This window comes from Opisthocomus hoazin, chromosome 10 (assembly GCF_030867145.1).
Source record: "Opisthocomus hoazin isolate bOpiHoa1 chromosome 10, bOpiHoa1.hap1, whole genome shotgun sequence".
NCBI lineage: Eukaryota > Metazoa > Chordata > Aves > Opisthocomiformes > Opisthocomidae > Opisthocomus > Opisthocomus hoazin.
Window position 1 is genome coordinate 15,721,561 of NC_134423.1, and position 20,191 is coordinate 15,741,751.

The window sequence follows — 20,191 nt, forward strand, 5'->3', positions numbered from 1 at the left end:
TAATACTGTGGATTGAAGCTCAGTACTAGAATTATTTTTGTTCAGTCATGTTTCTGCATGTTAAAAGTAAAATCAGGTATCTAGTAATGTTTAAAATTGACAAGTTAGTCGTCTTCATAGTAGATGTCTGTGTATACATATATATTGAGTGTGTATGTATATTTAAGAGCAGTGTTTGGACACCTGCTCTGTAAGACTTGTAGCTGTTGAATGTTCTGTAAAAAAAGTGCAGAGTGTTTGGGTAAAACTTTCTGAAGTTCCTGGGAGATACAGGAGACAGTTTCCTTGAAAAATTGTGTGAGTTTGATTTCGAAGTGCCACGCTCACCTACAGAAATGGCACATATGCATGTAACTCATCTAGGTGTTTACTACTTTTCTAATCCTTGTGCACAGCTTTACAATTCTGTTTTTTCCTTGTTTATCTTTTGTAGTCAGGGAGACTACTGAATCTGCATCAGCTGATAAAATAGCTCCTGCAGCTGGGTTAAGACTTTTTTTTTTTCCTTCCTGAAATTATATATACTTTGAACTACAGAACTTCCAGACGTTTAAACATGTCAAAGACTGTTCCAGGAGTGATTGCAGTGTGTTTGTTCAGGGTGATACTCTTTGTGTTCCTGAGTTTAGTGTCTGAAAGTACAGCCGATCATAAGAAACTGAGAAAATACTGTAACAGATCACAACACATCCCATGTTTTTCAGATTAGACCACTAGAAAATGGTCATTTAAAAAATGGAAACATCAGAATAATTAATTTATATTTATTTTGCCTGTGTCTTTTTGTTTAGAGGTGTATCTAGTACTGAATTCCCACTACTAGAGAACAGCTGTAAAAATATCATAAAAGAGAAGCAAGCTTTTGAAAGGCTGGAAGTCAAAAAGGAGATCCTGTTAGACATGTTTAAGGTAAATCTTTGGAGTAGCTAAGATTCTGGTACAATGATCTTTATAAAAGTTACATTTTAAAAATACTGCATGTGACTGAATCATCAGAATATTACCTGTCTAGTAAAACAAAGATTAACATCCATATTTCTCTCAAATGTTCAGGATGTTTTCAGGCTATAATAAAAACAACTTCTTGTTACACAAAAACACCTTAAGCTCATTTAAATGACAAAGAAATTAGTACACAAAAGGCATGCATTCATTCTGGTTCACTTGCAGAGACAAGTCAAAAAATACTTCAGTCCTCTGTTTTGTACAGTGAATATTACCAGTCTCACTGTACTGTGTTTTAATTCCCTTTCAAAAGTGCTTTGAGGTGTTCAGGTGGTAATCACTATGCTTAACCCACCCTCGAGGAAATTAACTTATTTTTGTCTCTTTCCCCTATTGTTTTATAACTCTTCTGAAAGGATGTTGAATTCTTGCATACATATATGTGATCGTGTAATTTTTTTTAGTTGTGTCTTTTACTGATGCATTTGCATTATTAATACATAATTTTAAAATATAATTTTCTTAGCTGTTTTACTGATGTTTCTGACTTTTCATGTTTCTCCACACAGTATAACAGGTTTAAGTGTCGTATCCTTAATGAGAAGGTGAACACACCAACTACCACAATATACAGGTAAACAAAATTAAGGGAAAAAGTATTATGAAATATTTTTGTAGTTAGTATATTTCATTTAAATTGAGAGGAGAAGATACTATTTTTTAATTCTAACTTCTGAATACTTGTGTGATTGGGACGTAAGTTTGCAACTGGTACGGCTTCTTATGTAAAATCATAGAATAGTTTGGGTTGGAAGGGACCTTTAGAGGCCGTCTAGCCCAGCCCCCCTGCAGAGACGAGGGACATCTTCAACTAGACCAGGTTGCTCAGAGCCCCATCCAGCCTGGCCTTGAATGTTTCCAGGGATGGGGCATCGACCACCTCTCTGGGCAACCTGTGCCAGTGTTTCACCACCCTCACTGTAAAGAATTTCTTCTTTATATCAAGTCTAAATCTACCCTCCCTTAGTTTAAAACCATCACCCCTTGTTCTGTCACAACAGGCCTTGCTAAAAAGTTTGTCCCTATCTTTTATGTAAGCCCTGTTTAAGTACTGGAAGGCCGCAGTAAGGTCTCCCCACAGCCTTCTCTTCTCCAGGCTGAGAGCCCCAACTCTCTCAGCCTTTCCTCATAGGAGAGGTGTTCCAGCCCTCAAATCATTTTTGTGGCCTTCTCTGGACCAACTCAAATAGGTCCATGTCCTTCTTGTGCTGAGGGCTCCAGAGCTGGATGCAGGACTCCAGGTCAGGTCTCACGAGAGCGGAGTAAAGGGGCAGAATCCCCTCCCTTGACCTGCTGGCTACGCTTCTCTTGATGCAGCCCAGGATATGGTTGGCCTTCAGGGCTGCAAGCGCACATTGTTGGCTCACGTCCAGCTTTTCATCCACCAGTATCCCCAGGTCCTTCCATCACTTCATCCCCCAGCCTATACTAATACCAGGGGTTGCCCCGACCCAGGCGCACCCGAATGTTGCCAGTCCAGATCTGCCTGAGCCACTTCAGTCTTAGCAGCCTCATCCATCTGCTGGTGGTTTTGATGTTCCTCAGTGGCCTGACTCTTGGGTATGTGGGCAAACCTCATGAGGTTCACACCAAGCTTGTCCACGTTGCTCTGGAAGGCATCCTGTCCCTCAGGCGTGTGGACTGCACCACACGGCTTGGTGTCTGTCCTGGGTTTGGCCAGGACAGGGTTAATTTTCACCGGACTCCAGGAAGGGGCACGGCGGGGGGGGGGGGGGGGGGGGGGGGGGGGGGCGGAAACTCACTCGCAGCTCGGGAGGGCACAGCGGAGGTTCGGTCCGAGAGAGCGGTTCTGTTCTGCTGGTTTGTTTTGTGTATTCCCCTTTTCTGTATCGTTGTTGTTGCTGTTCCCTCTGCTGTTCTGTTAAACTGCCCTTATCCCGACCCACCAGTTTCTGCCTGTTTCTTTCCATTCTCCTCTGCACCCCGGCGGGGGGAGGAGCGGCCACGTGGCGCTTTTTTTGCCGGCTGCAGCTGAACCAGAGCAGTGTCATCTGCAAACGTGCTGAGGGTGCACTCAATCCTGCTGTCTAGGTCATTGATGAAAATATGAAACAGCACTGATCCCAATACGGACCCCTGAGGGACACAACTTGTCACCAGTCTTCCTTTGAACATTGAGCCGTTGACCACTACCCTCTGGATGTGACCATCCAACCAATTCCTCATCCACTGAACAGTCCACCCATCAAATCCATATCTCCCCAATTTAGAGAGAAGGGTGTTGTGAGGGACTGTGTCAAAGGCTTTACAGAAGTCCAGATAGATGGCATCATAGCTAAAATCAGATCTTTTCTTTCTCTGCTGGGAGAGATTAGGTCTCAATTTGTGGACAAGTGGCAAATTCACTTTTCATTCATTCCCTCTGGTTTCAATAAACAGATGAAAATAAGTTATCACCCATGACACTGAATTGCCAGATAATGGGTAAAGCTAACTCTTAGCTCAGTGTGGGATGAGGATCCTGTTTATTCAGTTGCCAAGGATAAAACTAGTTAGCTGGAAAAAGGCAAAAACATTTTTTCTGTTTGATGTATGTAGTTTGAAATTTCCTGGTCAAGTGTGTCAAAGTTTGTGTATGGAACTATATGAATTGCTGAGTGTGTTATGACACTCTCAGTGGATCAAGTGTGCTGAGTATTTCCAGAGTGAATATTCTGCTTCAGGTAGAAGGGACAATTACACTTAGGACGCACTGAATTTGCTGAATGCTGCATTTGTATACTTATTAGTGTGTTTGAACATGTCAAACATTAACTGGTATGCCATTAGTGACTGTATTTTAAAATGTTGGAGTGTTTTGAAATAAACACTTTTTTTCTTTCGGTGTGTAGATGTGGTCCGCTGATTGATCTCTGCAGGGGTCCACATGTGAGACACACTGGGAAAATTAAGGCCCTTAAAATATTTAAGGTAAGTTTAAATTAACTGCATTACAACTTAACTAAACTATAGGTCAGTTGATTTATTTATGCATTTATTTCTCCTGAAGTGATTATGCTAGGGTCCTTTGTAGTGTTTTCTGTGCTTACTCTGAAAATAGTCCTTCATTTCTTTCCCCACTCCTATTGTATGAGTAGAACTACAGACTTTCATCTGCTTCGAAGGTGTATTGATTCTTCACCACCACAACAGCATGCCAGTGAAAAGTTGACAGCATCTTTTTTTTAATTAGAGTATTAATGCAGTAACGTGCATGCTTAGACTATAATGAAGAGCACTGCAAAAATACTTCACCTGTAGTGACGACATTAGCTGTGGAACCAATTATATGACGCGCGATAGAGAGGTGCCATGCCGAAGCTAATGTGGCAGCACTGCACTAGTATCCCTACATTGCACTTTGTAGTGTGGATGTCCTAGTGTGAGTCTGACCAGCTGTCACATCTGTGGGCAGTGTGTGTCTGCACTCTGTTCTGCAGTAAATGAACATCCAAGGTATTCACTGGCTCAGAAAATAGTATTTTGACCGTGTAAGATGGAATTTTTCGGGTACAGGAGGTAAAGTGGACACTGACAGATCTGCAAGTATTGCTGTTTAAAAATGGCATTGCTTACAGGAGAGCCAGAGACAGTGTTTGCAGATGCCCCTGGTTATGATGTCGTTTAATTTGCCTGCAGTGCTAATTCAGGTAACCTTAGAATGACCTGATCAGAGCATTCCTCATAGTTGCTTTTGCTGGCTTCCTAACTGAATTTTATGGAACTCTTGAGTTCCAGGGTTTAAGTGTTAGATTTTCCGAACAGCTAGGATTTAACTGTGAGAGTGAGTTAGTTTCATTTTGTCTTTCGTGTTTCCCTACTGCATTATGTTCTGAACGTAAGCAGGTGCTGCTTTTTAGGAGATGTAATGTAAGATAATAAAACATGCCATGATGTGAGTTAAAAGAAGGTGCCTAAGTAGAAGAAAAGTACGGCTTGACTAGTCACTTTCATTTATGTCTTGTGTATTAGTATGCTAACTAAAAGACAGTGCAGATATCTTTGTATTATAAACAAATGCTAAATGACTGCATATAACTCTTTTCCCAAGGAAAAAAATCATAACATTTGAATGCAGTGTTTATTCCTCCTTTCCCTGAGATTATATAATATATTCTTAAAATGTGGGTTTTGTGAATCAGAATTCGTCTACATATTGGGAAGGAAAATCTGACATGGAAACTCTGCAGAGAATATATGGCATATCCTTTCCTGATAACAAAATGATGAAGGAATGGGAAAAATTCCAGGAAGAAGCCAGAAACCGGGACCACAGGAAAATTGGAAAGGTACGCTATTTTATGGTCTACTGCTCTTTTATGCTTCTGTAATAGAATTCATTCTCTTTTGTTGCTTTTGTTTTTTCCATTTTTTGACAGTTTGAATTAGAGCCAGTTCTGTGAACTTCTTGGTGTAATTTGTATTTTAAAATTTTAGTTCTACAAACTCAACTTCTCACTTGCATACATATGTTAAACTAATGTTGGGAAGAAGTAGTGGAGTAGTCTCTTGGTTTAGAAAAGTATATCTTAAGCCTTTTAAAGTAGAGTCTTTTCAGATCCTACCTAAACCACTATATTTTTCATAGAAGAGAGAAATTACTGAAAATTGTATAAATAATATGATTTGGTCATTTTTATTATAGGCATACATAGGGTAATAGTGAAGTGTATGTACATGCAGGACTTCAGCTATTGTTGTAAATATTCTTCTAGTAGATTGAAATGAACAGATTTAATCTTAAATTGAGTGTAAATCGGAAGACGTTGGATTGACACAGAGGAGGACTGTGACCTAATACCGGTCATGCTGGCTTGCAGTGTCCTGATTGTTGTCAACTTTGCTATAGTTTTGTAGAGAAGGTGAAGTTATACGGAGGGTATTTGAGGGAAGGTAAGTAGCTTTGTGGATGTTTAAAGTCACAATAGGCAGTACAGGTGAAAGCAGAGAGGCATCTATTTGAAAAACTGATGTAAGTGACGGTCAGTGTTGCTGGCCAAGAGGATGCAGGCACAAACCTCTCATTGGTTACTGGCAGACATGAAAGAAGGGACTGTGAAGGGCCATCATAAGCAAAGATGAACAACGGAGGGTAACTCAGCAGAGGAAGAGCCAGTGAGGAATTTACAGAAAACAGTGACAAAGGGAAGAAGTAGAAAAATGATCTTTACAGAAGTGTTCATGCTTATTTCTATGAACTCATTGAGACTTGGATATTTGTATAGTATTTGTTTGATGATTACTTCTATGCCTTAAAAAAACCCCACTATCTAGTATCAATCAAACAACTTACCTAGTGTCTATGTATCTAATAGAGGCTGAGGTTCTCCAAAGATGTATCGGAGCCCCACTGCTGAACTTAGTTTTTGAGACAGAATTCTGATAAGGAATGACTGGCTCACAAGCTTCAGCCATCAACCCTCAGATCCAATGGGTACATGCTTAATTGCTTTGGTTACTAAAGATAAGATAGTTAAGGCTTCAGAATTCTGAAGAAATCAGTATTTATATAGTTACAGAGTCATATGGAATTCCAGTGTTGCTACAAACTTCTAAGAGTAAGAACTACAGATAGATTAACTACTGTTGCTGAGAACTTGTAGTCTTCTGGAAGTTGTCTTGTTGCTGTATTATTTCATTTTTGTGGACAGAGTCTCAACATGTGTGCAGTTGTGCAGTTCCATCTGATGTGGTGTTACAGCATTCTGTTTTCAATTTACGTAGGAGCAAGAACTCTTCTTCTTCCATGATTTGAGTCCTGGAAGCTGCTTTTTCCTCCCCAGAGGTGCCTTTCTTTACAACACGCTTGTGGATTTCATACGGGTAAGTATATACTGATGTAACTCCTAACAATCAGTTGCTGATTTTAAGTGGTAGGCTGTTCATAGCACTGAGCTCTCCTCAGAAAGAGAAACATCTTGTATGTATGTAAACATATAACAGATTTTCACTATGATTATACAGATCTAACCTTTTTGAAAATAGGGCAGAGTAAAGCATTGACATGTGCTTTTTCCAGTTGTGTAAAACCTACACATGCAGTAGTCCTTTAGTCTCCCAGCAAATCACCATCATAAGAACACAGTTAAAAAGAATCAGGCTTTTGCTTGTCAAAAGCTCTGTGTCACTTTTTAAATGTTGAATTTGTTTTATAGGAAGAATATCACAGGCGTAATTTTACTGAAGTTGTATCTCCAAACATCTACAACAGTAAACTCTGGGAAGCTTCAGGACACTGGCAGCACTACAGTGAAAATATGTTCTCTTTTGAGATCGAGAAGGAAACTTTTGCCCTTAAACCGATGAATTGTCCGGGACATTGGTTTGTACTCTCAACTGGCAAACTTCTTATTTTACTGTATTTATCCTTTCTGGGCCTGAGAGGAAATAAATGGAGTATTAATACATGTTATCATGTATGTTCGCAAAGACTACTAAGCAACTAGCCTGTCCAGAGAGCTCCCCTGACAGTGTCCCAAAGCAGACCAAGTACAGCTCTTGCAGGAGGATCCTTCAGTAAGTCTGCACTAAGTGAGCTAGGTTTGTGCATGCTAGTGCTAGCCTGTACCATCAGTAAATACAAATCATGTTGGATAGAGACAGGCATCAGCTGTGGTGTACCAAAAGAAGGTACAGATGAACCAGTCTTGATTGCTACTCTCACAGTGTTTTTTCTAGCTGGTCTTTAAGCAGTATGTTCTGAGTGCTGCACTTTTTTTCTTTGCCTACCGTTTAGGACACAGACAATCTGAATGAACAAATACTTAAAAGTGTGATTACTGTCCATACTAAGCTTGTTTTAGTTTCCGTATTGCCATAAATGTTGTACAAGAAGGATAAAAGGAAGGTTCTTTCCTGTTACTTCTAGCTTGATGTTTGCCCATCGTCCACGGTCCTGGAGAGAAATGCCTCTTAGACTTGCAGATTTTGGAGTTCTTCACCGAAATGAACTCTCTGGGACTTTAAGTGGTTTGACTCGTGTAAGGCGCTTCCAGCAAGATGATGCTCACATTTTTTGCACAATAGAACAGGTAAAAAAAAAAAAACCCAAACCCAACAACAACCTCCTGCCTCCGGTCAACCACAGAAAGAACCCCTTCCCCCCCTCCCAGTGCAAACCAACATTAAGAAAAAATTCTGGAACTATTTCAACTCTAACTTCTTCTGTTGTGTTCCTTTGTAGCATAATGCTGCTTTTGATGGGGTTTTTTGTTACGTTTAGGTGCTTCCTTCTTGGTCCTCTGGTATTCCATATTTCTTAACCTTCCACAATATTGCTTAAGTCAATAGCCTGTTCAGCTTAGTTTCTCTGTTGCAAGTTTCCCAAATAGCAGTGCCATAATTTGCATTACTTATTTTTCTCTTTGAAATAAAAAATGCTTGTATTGGAAGAAGAAAATGATGATATTTGAGAGATGTTATTGATCCTGAATTACATAATAAGATCTTCTGTACAGGATTTTTCCATTTAGAAAGATACATTGGGCAACTGAATACCAAAAGGTAAAATTTTTTGTCTCTCTCATCTCCCCCTGCAAAGAAAAAAGCTATTGTCTACATCTTGTTTTCCATATTAATGCTGAATAAATATTTTGTCAGTATGTATAGATTGTAATGGAGGTATGCGAATAAAGTGATGCACTCTTGTCAAGTCTGACTCATGCAGTTTGGCTCCAGCAGTCGAGGCTTAACAAGAACATTACTTCTCTTGCCATGCTTTGAAGCCACGACACCTCAGTTCCCTCTTCACCCGTTACCTAGATTTGGGTTTGTTTCTACAAACACATAATTTTCATGTGATTTTAAATTTTTTTTATTTAATGGACTCATATTCTGATTATGAGGAATTTGGTAAATCTAATTACATTTTTATGTAAGTAAATTTTAACATATTTTGTTTATATTTAAGATTGAAGAAGAAATTAAGGGCTGTCTTGATTTCTTGAAGTCAGTGTATGCTGTCTTTGGTTTTACCTTTCAACTACATCTTTCTACAAGACCAGAAAATTACCTAGGAGAGGTAGAGATCTGGGATCATGCAGAAAAGGTAATTCATTTAAAAGCAAGCAAACAAACAAAACCCTTAATATTTGTATTTGCAGAGGTGGGTGTTTAAGTTATTTCATGTTGAACAGTGAAATTGCTTAAATCAGATGCTAAATATTATCCTTAGTAGAAATGCTTTTTGAAAAGCATCACAATAAGAGTGAAGTTTCTGTATGAAACGAGAAATTTCTGATTCTTATTTCTGATTCTTATTTAGCCCCTTATCTTGAACTGATTTGAGTTTTATTAATCTTTTTTTTAGATTAATCACATTTGTACAAGAAACTACTCTTATTTCAAGATTATTTATCAGAAATTACTAAATGCTAGAATGATAGGAGTCGTTCTGCCTGTTGACTCCCTTTGTATTTCAGAGGCAAATGCTTTGACTTACAGTAGTGAAAGGCCTTGCTATACCTTTTTTAATTATTCTCTCATTTTTATGATTAGCAACTTCAAAACAGCTTGAATAACTTTGGAGAGCAATGGCATTTGAATCCAGGAGATGGAGCATTTTATGGTCCTAAGGTTAGTGAATCAGCATTTTAATACAACTTTGGGATGTACAAGAATATGGAAACAATGCAGGCAAACTGTATTTTGTAACTGTGTTACTTTGCTTCACAGATTGATATTAAAATCAAAGATGCTATTGGCAGGTACCATCAGTGTGCTACTGTCCAACTTGACTTCCAACTACCAATTCGATTTAATCTTACTTATGTCGGGTGAGTGTCCAAGCTAAATGTCTTCCTCTTTTAAATGAAATAATAATTAAAAAAAAAAGGTTACTTTCATTATCTATAATTCCTATTAAACTGAGATGTATTAATGCTCCTGTTGCTCACTTAACAAATGATTAGCCTGTATATCAGTGGTTAGGAGGGGAAGCACCCTGGTGAGTAGAGGACTGAGTCACGAACTTGGAAGATATTTCCTCAGTGTTATGATAGCTCACTTCAATTGTAAATGCTGTTGGTTGCAGGAAAACTGCATGATCTGCCTGGTCTGCCAGTTCTGAAGACAACTGCTTGCATATAACGCTAAAGAAAACTCAGTAGAGTCAGGTCTAACTTTAGGCTGGTCACTGTGTCCCCTTTGAAGACACTGCATACAAATTCAAACATGGCTTAGGGAGCTAGTATGTTTGTAATAAGTACTTCAGGTAAAATTAGTGAACTGTGATGAACATAAACCAAATGCAAATAGTTTTTATTTAAAATCACACTTTGGCTTCCAGCTAGGAAGAGAGATATTTATCTGCCAAGTGAATTAATCTTAGTACCATGTTGACCTGAACACACGTTTTCTGGGTTGTTTTTCTTGCTGTGTTTGGTTTTGCATATTATAAAGAATTGGATGGGGAAGACAGAATAAGAACCGTTGTTATATTTTGGTCTTGCTGCATGTTCTACAGTAGATGTCACAGCTCTTTAGCAAGTAATAACATTGTTGTCAACAGCAGCTGGCTTTTTTTTTTAATCACAGGATTGTAATTTAAGTAATGAAAAGAACAGTAAGGACAGCTACGGTCCTTTGCAACAAAATAAAAGCCAGACATAGCAGAAAAGAAAGAGTGAAGAAGAACGTAAAATAGTGAAATGCACAGAAATGGAGCTGAGTCCGTCGAGTGTCTTTTCAAACTTAGGAGTTTGTGCCTATGCCAGTAGCTACAGGCGTGATTATTTTAAGTCACTATGATTATTCAGAATTCCTTTAAAAGCCCAGCTAACTTGAAGAAAGTATGGGGTTTTTAATTAAAACCAGTAGATTATGTGTAAGTATAAATAACTAAATTTTGTCTTTCCATGAGAAGTAGAATCAAAGATATTAGAAGGATTATCTGTGTGTGAGCTAAGAACTTTTATTTTAAAACTTTACTTACTCTTTTTCAGTAAGGATGGCGATGATAAGAAAAGGCCAGTGATTATTCACAGAGCTATTTTGGGATCTGTGGAGAGAATGATAGCTATTCTAGCAGAAAATTATGGAGGAAAATGGTATGTGGCACAAATGCAGTTCCAAGAAATGTTTAATGATGTAGAAAATACAGACCCTCCCTAATGTCCACTGTATTACAATGCAAAATAATGTCCCTAGAAATTTTCTCAAAATTAGTAGGTAAGATTACAGGAAAAGTCTAATTTTATGGTCTGAGTTGTATGCTATCCTTCTATTAATACTTCATTATTAAAAATTAAATTTCATGAGATTGCAGGAAGAATTATACAATAAAGCAGAAATAAGAATTGTAATTGCATGTGTATGTGCTGCATTGTTCTTGTTCATTTTTTCTTAAAAATCATGCATTTGTACTGGGAAGATGTTAGACATATGTAAAGCAATTATTTACACAGACATGCATTAGTCCTAATAGGTGAAGTATTTTTTTAACTTGTAAGGTGTATTGTTTCATTTTAAATAAGCTCTGGAGATATTTCTTCATTAATGTATTCATTTAAAGTATTAAGGAAGAGTTAATTCCTACTTTCAGCCACCTATCTGCCTGATTGTCCACCTTTCACTATAAAGTTTTAGGCAGAAGTGGAAATTATAAAAGAAAAAAAATCTGTTTAAAATTGTGAAGTCAGCTAGGAAGTGAACAGAAAGTCAAAGCTGCGCGTATGTCATTTTACTGGCATCAGTCTATTTGCTATTTTACGTGAACTTGACGAGAGGAAGATAGCATTGTTCAACATCTGTAGCGAACATAAATATTCATATAAAGAAATTATTATTGGGGAGCATGACTATGGATATGAATGCAAACGTAAAATGCACATTTATTTAGTATTTTTCTTGTCCTGCTTGCCAGGCCGTTCTGGCTGTCTCCGCGGCAGGTCATGGTTGTGCCTGTGGGACCTCCTTCTGAAGAGTATGCCCGGCAGGTGAGAGTGGGGCCTTCCTTTTTATAGCAGCAAGCGATTTTAATAGCTCCTTAAGTACTTGTCTAAGAACAAAGAATGAATGCTGGGGGGGAGGTAAATTTTTTTCCATACAATCTCAAACTTTTATAAGCCTGAGAAAGGGATATTTAACTTCTAAGTGTTTTGGGTTCTGTTATTAAGTACATACTTCAGGAATTATTATAGGAAAAAACATTCTGGATGACAAACCTTATATACTAACTAATGTTTATAATTTTATGGAATTATCTGCTTAAAGTAGGGGCAGAGCCGGTTTCTTCCATTTCCCAACATGTTTACTCTTGACTACATTATGGCCATGGCTGGTTTTACCCCTCTCTCCTGCTTTTCTTTTAATGCAAGCATAAGTGCCTTTGTTCCTTCTCCTCTTTCTCCTTTCTCAGACTGAGGAAACATTTTTGACATTCTGCAGCGTAGCTGTCTGAGGAGATCAACAAATATTTGAATGAATAACGGATGTTACCTTGTATTGTCTTCCAGCTGGAGTCCTGCTAAGCCCTGAAGTGTATGTGCAGTTTTCTTCAGATAACTTCATTGACTTCCTTACAGCAATTCACAAGAGCAAAATTATGCACATACAGGAATTAATTATCGGAAGAGATCAGGGGTTACAGCATGTACAAATTTATGTTGTAGAATATATACTGTAATACTAAGTGAGAGCTTTTTGGGGATTTTTTTTTCAGGTTTGCAGTGAATTTTTTGAAGCAGGATTTATGTCAGATGTGGATCTGGATCAAAGTTGCACATTAAACAAGAAAATTAGAAATGCACAGCTGGCCCAGTATAACTTTATCTTAGGTAATTGCAGCATCTTATGTTTCTGAATATCATTTAAGTCTTAATGTTTGGGTATAGAGTTGTCTAGACTCTGATTTTGTAATGTAGGTAGTCGGTCTAATTTTGTTTGTGATATGTCTTGCAGTGGTTGGAGAAAAGGAGAAAGCGAATAATACTGTCAATGTGCGAACGAGGGACAACAAAGTTCATGGAGAGATTTCAGTATCTTCTGCTATTGAAAAACTCAAGAAATTTATGAGTTCACATATTCCAAATGCAGAGGAAGAATTCTGATGTTGCTGTTAGTAAAAAAAATTACTAGCTGCCCCATGAAATGATGCTTCTTTCCTCCTGTACAGCAGTAATGCTCATCTGAGAGAATTTTCAGTTAATGAATACACAGAATAAGCAAATGTAGCAATGTTGGTGCTTCAGGAATAGCATGAGAAGGAACGTGTAACTGCCAACTCCTTTGACAATCCCATGGGATTCCAATCTGCGCGAATCATGGAACGCTTATTTAAAAAGTCCTGCACCTCTGCTAACATGTGTTGGTTTTGCTGTGGAAATAAATCAGGGCTGCGTGAAGTCAAGGAACAGGAGGCTGGGAAGCATGCTGGCTGCTGCTGCGCTTGCTGAGCCACCTCAGTCACCCAGCAGTTGCATAACTGATGTGACCTGGAATCCAAAGCTTGGCAGCTGGTAGGTGCAGCAGGAGTGTGTGGGTTTCATTTTTTTCTAACTCCAGATTATGTGTTTTGTTTTTTGTGGGTGTTTTTTGTTTGGTTTTTTGTTTTGTGGGGGGGTACAGCTTGATTCGCTTTGAACTTCTGTTCACAGGCTGCAACTGCATTGGTGCCTTTGGTGGAAGTCTCAGTGAAACAAGGCACTGACTTGAGTTGGTGTGATGATTGGTTGCTGGAAAGGTGGTTGCCAAGAATGAGGTTGCATTGCTCACCGTATCTGTGTGGAGCGTGTTTTATTTTTTTACTGGGTTTGCTGTTGATTTGGCTTTTTTCTAAAACAAATAAACATATGAAAAATGCTTCTGTGTGTAATTTATTGCTGTATTTGCTTGGGATACTGAAAATGCTGAAAAGGTGCAGATGACAACTTTCATTTTAAAACACAGCAACACTGGAATTTAAAATGGCTGTATATAATGACTTATGCTTATAAATTATTTTAAAGTTACTGTTGCAGGCAATTGAAGCAGATTTTTTTTGAGATGAATTGTTACCATGATTTTTTTTTCACTTTTATATGCTATTTATTAGTTACAAGGCTTAGACAACATTTAATGTTACGCAATTGCCTGAACTATACAACTGTAGTTGTTGTGATTTAAATATTGCTGAAGTAGAAAATACTATTTAGTGCATAAATGTTATACAAATACAAGGCTAGTGTTTTCCGTCTGCCATTTGTGTTCGAAGAGGCCTGGTTTTGTGTTTGGTTTGGTTTTGTGTATCCGTTTTTGCTGATTATCCACTGCTTTTAAAAGGTGGGGGGAACCAACGAAAAATTAAAGGAACAAACGCTGGGAAAGCTTCCTGTTCCACTCTACAGAACTAACGTGGTGTGGAGGGTGATTTTTATATAATTCATAATATATTTTATATATTAAAATGTATTTTTATGGACTATAGCCTCTATGATACACCTGCGATATAGTCAAGGCTGCAGAATTAAAACTTGGGTTTTGCTGCAGTGAATTCCCAGGCTTTGCATATCCAAAGCCAACTTTTTAGCATAGATCTGTCTGCGCTGTCGCCATTTCACGTTTTCAGATGACCTGCGGCACTGCGAGAGGTCACTGCAGGATACAAATCAATTAAAATTTTCGAGAGGGAGCAGGACGGGAGAAGGCGAGTCTGGCCCGGCCGGAGGGCGGGAAGCCACGGGCCCGGCGGGGGCCGGGGGGGTAGGCGGGGCGGTGCCCAGTGCCAGCCCGGGGCTGCGCTGAGGGCAGCGGAACCTCGGCCTGCGCGCCGCGGCCTCGGGGCCAGCGCACGCTCCCGGGCGAGCGGCAGGAACGGCCCGACTGAAGGCGCCCCGCCCAACCGTCCGTCCGTCCGTCTGTCCGTCCTTCGGGCAGCGGAGGGGCGGCGCCTCGCCCCGCCCTAGCCGGGCCGGCGCAGCTGGCGGGCAGCTGCAGGCAAAATGGCGGCGCTGACGGGACTGCGCGCCCTGCGGAGGCTCTGCGGCGCCGCGCTCTTCCTGTCCCAGCTCTACGTTCTCTCCGGCCGCGGTGAGCGTGGGCGCCGCCGCTCCGCCCGGGCTGCCCGAGGCCGAGACGGGGCGGGTGGCGGGGGGGGGGGGGCCGGAGGGAGCTGCCAGCTGCCCGCGGCCGCCTGGGGCGGGCCGGGCGCGCCTCGCCCGCGGGTGGGGGCTGAGCGCGCCTCCGGCGGGCCCGGCTTCCGCGCGGCCTTGCTGCGGAGGTGACCGTGGCCTCGGTTCGCCGGAGACGCTCTGCCCCTTCTCTGCGCGGGGGGCACGGCCCACTCCAGCGGGGGGGGGGGCGCGGGCACGGCGCTGCGCGGCCCCGAGCGCTGGGAGCTGGCGGCTCGGCGCGGAGGCGGTGGTGAGCGCGGGGGCGCGCACAGCCGTGCCGCGGCCCGTCGGAGGAGGGGCAGCTGCCCGTTCCCTTCGGCGGTGTGGTGCGGGAGCGGTACGGTGCGGGAGCGGAGCGGCGTGGTGCGGGAGCAGTGCGGTGCGGGAGCGGAGCGGCGTGGTGCGGGAGCAGTGCTCCGCGGTGTCCTCCTTGGCAGTCGAAAGCAACGCTGAGCCGCAGTAAGCGTGGTTCCTTGTCTAAGAGGATCGATTCCGTTCTAATGCTTGATTTAATGCTTAATAGTTCTGCTGTTTATAGAACACGAAAACAGATTTTTGTATTTTTTTAGTTCTCGTTACGCTTGCCGGTTGTAATTTCATACCAGTGTGCTGAAATCAAACTGTTTCGGAAGGTAAATTTTGTTCTAGAAATATCACTTCTCTGTTTTTCTTTCCTTGTAGCAGGATCTTTGATGACCACAAAGCATTCACAGACACAGTCCACGTTTGCAAAAAGTCTGACTTCAACGAGTACAAACGCTCCTTACTTTAAAGCCACAGGTACAATATTACATTGTGCTGTTTTTCTTCAGTGGGCCTTGTTCCTCCGTGCCTGGAGTTTAATAGCAAAGCTCTTGAATGGCGTCTTGAACCTGGGCGTGCTTTCACAGTGGTGAAAGACATTATAGTACAGCACACCATAGATTACTCTCCAATGACCTTAACAGTTAGTTTGGATTATTTTGTTGGAAAATTGGCCCATCTTACAGCTAGAAGGCCCCGGTTAAGCTGCCATTGTGGTTCACGTATTTTACACCCTCTCAGGACAGTGGACGTTCTTGAAAGACTCCAGCACTCTGCAAGAGCTTGTTACTGCTCCCTGTACAACACAAATACAGTTTTTATGGCTTACTAAGGGGTGCATCCTGCTAGTAATTTAAGAGGTGATTCTGAACACACACAAACTGCAAATGGCTGAGCTAGCTGTAAACTTAATTAGACCTGAACTAGAAGTAGGTTATGTGGGTCAACCTGCTTCTCTACCTAAGCCGATTACTTGCACTGAGAAATGCTGGTGGCAGCGGGGGGCATTAATCCGTGCCGAGCTCCGTCCCAGCGCTGTGCTGATCTGTGCAGGACATGGGCGAGGTGCTTGCTGGGTGCCATGCTGTGCTGTATGAGTGCGGTTGGCGAGCGCAGGGGTTCCCGCAGCATAGCCGTGTCGTGCTGGTCGCTGCACTCCGAGGAAAGCCCTTTGTACAGCGTCAGTGCCTGTGTGTGCATATAGATGCATAAAGGACAACGTGTCTGTATATACTTTGTATGCCTTTTTTTACTCGTTTGCTTAATTTTATTCACATATTTAACCTTTCAGAAAGTACAGAAATTCCACCTTATGTGACTAAATGTCCTAGCAACGGGTTTTGCAGTAGATTGCCACCAGACTGTATGACGTGTAACACAAACTATTCCTGTATATATGGGAAGCCAGCCACTTTTGATTGCAAAGTCAAGCCACACGTTCATTGTGTTGTAAGTAATCTGTTACTTTTAAACCCAAATTTAAGTCATGTAGTTAAACTGTGACATCTTGTAATAAAATAGAAACATTGATCTCCAGGTTCTTACGTGGGCAGGTTTGCTGATGGGTGGTACGTTCAGTCATTCCGCTGTGGGCCCTTGCTGAAGAGGCAGACCTGCCCTTCTCCCATTTGCCTTTCTTGTGTTGGGTCTGCTTGTCACGCTGCCATGCAGTGGAGTTCAGTCACTTGGTTGGCCGATCAAAATGTAACCGTTTGGAGAGCGGGGAGGCTAGGTGTCTGCCGAGGTACAAGCTGGTCTTACAGGTGAGACTGAGCGAGTCCTCTTGGCAGCAGCCTGCGATTGGAGGAAGTAGTGAAGTTAAACTGTGCTGGAATAACTCTGCCGGTTTTCTAATGCCGATTTTTCTGTTTTACTGGATTACACAGAGGTAGCAAAGAGAGTAGTTGTTATTTTGCCCCAAATGTCTACCCATGAAATGTAATTTGATACTGCACACTGTGAGGTTTTTATTTCTAGTGATGTGATAATGCTGTCGTTTTACAGGATCAGAATCACCACGAGCAGGAGAACTTTACAATTAACATGACATGCCAGTTTTGCTGGCAGCTTGCGACAACTGATTATGTATGTACCAATTCTACAAACTGCATGACGGTTTCTTGCCCGCGACAACGATACAATGCCACTTGTACAGTACGGGATCACATTCACTGTCTAGGTAAGGGGCTAAAACAGATTCTGCAAAGAAGCTTTTTCTCTAAAGAATTTAACATTTTTTGTAATGAGTAAACACAATGATTGTTTATTGCAGTAGCAGCCTGTACATTGAATTTCTTTAGTTTTTAAGCATAATAGTGTCATAATAGTGTCAAGCGTAATAGTGACTGTAAACATTGGCTTTTAATACTGTTGTATACCTTCCCATGAGAGACAATAGTTCTGGTTTATTTTTGTCAGCTTCTATGAGACAAACTAATTTGGACACCACTAACAGAATCACTATCAAATGTCTCAGTAGGGTAATTAAAAAACGTCATGCTGGTTTCCCCCAGCTTGTTCAGTGCCCTTGCCTGGTTTCTGAGGTGGACAGGTTGATGGAGCAGAGGACTGTGAAATATATACGAGCTTTTGTGTTGGCAGTGTTTGTTTCAGTTAGTGCCCAGCCTTTTAGACTTACTGTCAGAGAAATGTGGTATCTTCTTGCTTTGTCATTTCCTTACTCGTTACATGGTGTTTGTTTACTACATCAAGGTTTGAATGTTTTCTGATGTTTAGGTAATCGTGTCTTTCCTAAGATGCTCTATTGCAACTGGACTGGAGGTTATAAATGGTCTACTGCCTTGGCGCTAAGGTACACAAGAACTAACGGATAATGTCAAGCTAAAATAGATAATATTCTTAGAAACAGATTAATTGTCCATAAAGTCTTCAGTTCCTGTGGCTTTCTGCTTGGTGTTTAACGGTGTACTGAGTAACCACTATTTCATACAGTCTGGCTTAGAATTGGGAGGCATAGGATGCCTGAAGGTTTCATACGCAACGATACCTGCTGTCTTCAGTAAACAGAGCTTGAGAGAAAACATTTACACTATTTCTGCATCAAACCTATTTTCTTCAGAGTAAATGCCAGTGATTCTTAGGCTTCACAAAGCGATCCATCTTCCGAGTAGAGGGGTCATGCTTGCTTTTAGTCTGTGTGGTGTGTCAGATGGGGTACAAATGCTCAAAAGATCTGCAAATTTTTTTTTTTTTCCTGGTTTTTTATATATTTGAAACAGGGCTGGAAACTGTCCAAATTAGTTTTTGGCACCTGAAATGAGCGCAGCTGTTGCTGACATCAATGGGTGTCACTGAGCTGGCTGTCGTTGGGATACATTTGTTGTGGCTTCCTTGCCAGCTGTAACAGCTGGAAATGCCTTGAGATGAAGTTTCTTGCATTCTAGATTGTTAGGGAAGAGACCAGTGTAGCACTATTGAAAGAAACTATGTAGATTATTTTTGGAATATTAAGCCGTTAGAGCAGTGCAATAGCAATTTGAAAGTAACTGAAGTTCTGTTGGTGATAAGACCTTTTCCATTAAATTTTAGTATTTCACAGGTGGTTAATAAGATAAATGAGGTAGTGAGGCTCTGTTTCTGGAGCCGAAGGGACAGTAGAGACTGATGAAGAAAGTGATCTAACACACTTTTCTCCATAGTGAGAGTTGTTCTTTCTGCCACTAACCAGCTGGGGAGACTCGCTGTTGCGTGGCTGCTGCACCGGGCCGAAATTAGTGTTTGGGTCTGTTTCTGTACCGTGCTTGTTGGGGGTTTTTAGCTTCTGCTAGCTGAGAAAAGCAGAGATACTTATAAAGTTGAGGGGTTTTGGTTTTATTGCTTGTCACAAATGAAAAACTGTCCAGTCTCTGGACAGTACTAATTAGTTAAGAAATAGCACTATTTAATCAAAAGCTTTCTCATTTAATAACCCAGTCAGCTCTTTTCCTACAAGAAATGTATAGTTTCTTGAATGATGTAGAGCAAAACTATTATCAGCTTGTAGGTATGTCAGAAAGAAGTGCGTATGGGTACCCCAACTGAGTTCATCTAATAATAATGAATCATGTTTTTATTCTTGCAGCATCACCCTTGGTGGATTTGGTGCGGATCGTTTCTATTTGGGCCAGTGGCGGGAAGGTCTGGGAAAACTCTTCAGCTTTGGTGGACTCGGAATATGGACACTAATTGATGTGCTCCTCATAGGTGTTGGCTATGTGGGACCTGCAGATGGTTCTCTCTATATTTAAATGTGGGTGCAGCGTGTTTTGGAGAGGAGTAATTGCTTGGACAGGGCTCCGAATAAAAGAATGTAGAGATTTGAGCCATTAAGGTAGAATGAAGGACAACCGTTCTTTCTATGTGCATACATTTTAATGTACAGTATCTGTACTTAGTTTGCCTTTAACTAAGGTAAAATAAAGGAGTGGTTCGCTGAGTAAGTTGGAATTAATTCTCTTCCTTCTCTGGACATGCTGTTTTTCTGTGAAAAAAGTTGAAGAGCTAACCAAATTCTGCACTGTGCTGGAACTTGGGTGATCTGTGAAGGACCGAAATAGATGCAAACGAGCTTCAATATTGAGTTGTTTACTTCATATCTGTATGCTTGAATTTAAAGCTAACTTCCCTAAAGATGTCAGTAATCTTTTTATTTTTGTATTTGTGGGAGGAAAATTTGTTTGCCCGAGTTACTGTCGCAGCGTGTGGATCACCACGTGTTATGCTGTTAATTACGTTCATCCCTGTGTTGGGGTGTAGCAAGAGCGAACATTTGTGTAGCGACGTGCTGACTTAAAATT

The 20,191-nt window shown here is 40.9% G+C and overlaps 2 protein-coding genes across 9 annotated transcripts in view; both read left to right on the forward strand.

Moving 5' to 3' along the window:
• The window catches only part of TARS3 (threonyl-tRNA synthetase 3), a 64,448-nt gene extending 50,645 nt beyond the window's left edge, over positions 1 to 13,803 (forward strand). For 6 of the 7 annotated variants that reach the window (XM_075431511.1, XM_075431510.1, XM_075431509.1 and 3 more), the window contains 14 exons: positions 792 to 909; positions 1,515 to 1,579; positions 3,858 to 3,936; positions 5,148 to 5,294; positions 6,730 to 6,828; positions 7,161 to 7,327; positions 7,874 to 8,036; positions 8,915 to 9,052; positions 9,502 to 9,579; positions 9,679 to 9,779; positions 10,947 to 11,051; positions 11,867 to 11,939; positions 12,665 to 12,779; positions 12,904 to 13,803. In XM_075431511.1, coding sequence (XP_075287626.1) covers positions 792 to 909; positions 1,515 to 1,579; positions 3,858 to 3,936; positions 5,148 to 5,294; positions 6,730 to 6,828; positions 7,161 to 7,327; positions 7,874 to 8,036; positions 8,915 to 9,052; positions 9,502 to 9,579; positions 9,679 to 9,779; positions 10,947 to 11,051; positions 11,867 to 11,939; positions 12,665 to 12,779; positions 12,904 to 13,052 — 1,597 coding nt within the window. In that variant the 3' untranslated portion in view covers positions 13,053 to 13,803. The remainder of the gene's footprint in view (positions 1 to 791; positions 910 to 1,514; positions 1,580 to 3,857; positions 3,937 to 5,147; positions 5,295 to 6,729; positions 6,829 to 7,160; positions 7,328 to 7,873; positions 8,037 to 8,914; positions 9,053 to 9,501; positions 9,580 to 9,678; positions 9,780 to 10,946; positions 11,052 to 11,866; positions 11,940 to 12,664; positions 12,780 to 12,903) is intronic. The other variant, XR_012765136.1, reaches the window with a different exon arrangement.
• Positions 13,804 to 14,761: 958 nt separating this feature from the next.
• TM2D3 (TM2 domain containing 3) lies at positions 14,762 to 19,834 on the forward strand. Of its 2 annotated transcripts, none has more exons than XM_075432140.1 (6): positions 14,762 to 15,009; positions 15,777 to 15,872; positions 16,687 to 16,844; positions 17,400 to 17,574; positions 18,132 to 18,207; positions 19,477 to 19,834. In XM_075432140.1, exons 1-6 carry the CDS (start codon positions 14,922 to 14,924, stop codon positions 19,640 to 19,642), a joined length of 759 nt encoding a protein of 252 aa, XP_075288255.1. In that variant the 5' UTR covers positions 14,762 to 14,921; the 3' UTR covers positions 19,643 to 19,834. The 2 variants fall into 2 exon arrangements, with proteins under 2 accessions (XP_075288255.1, XP_075288254.1); XM_075432139.1 differs by having other exon boundaries at positions 14,764 to 15,009; positions 15,774 to 15,872.
• The last annotated feature ends 357 nt before the right edge of the window (positions 19,835 to 20,191 follow it).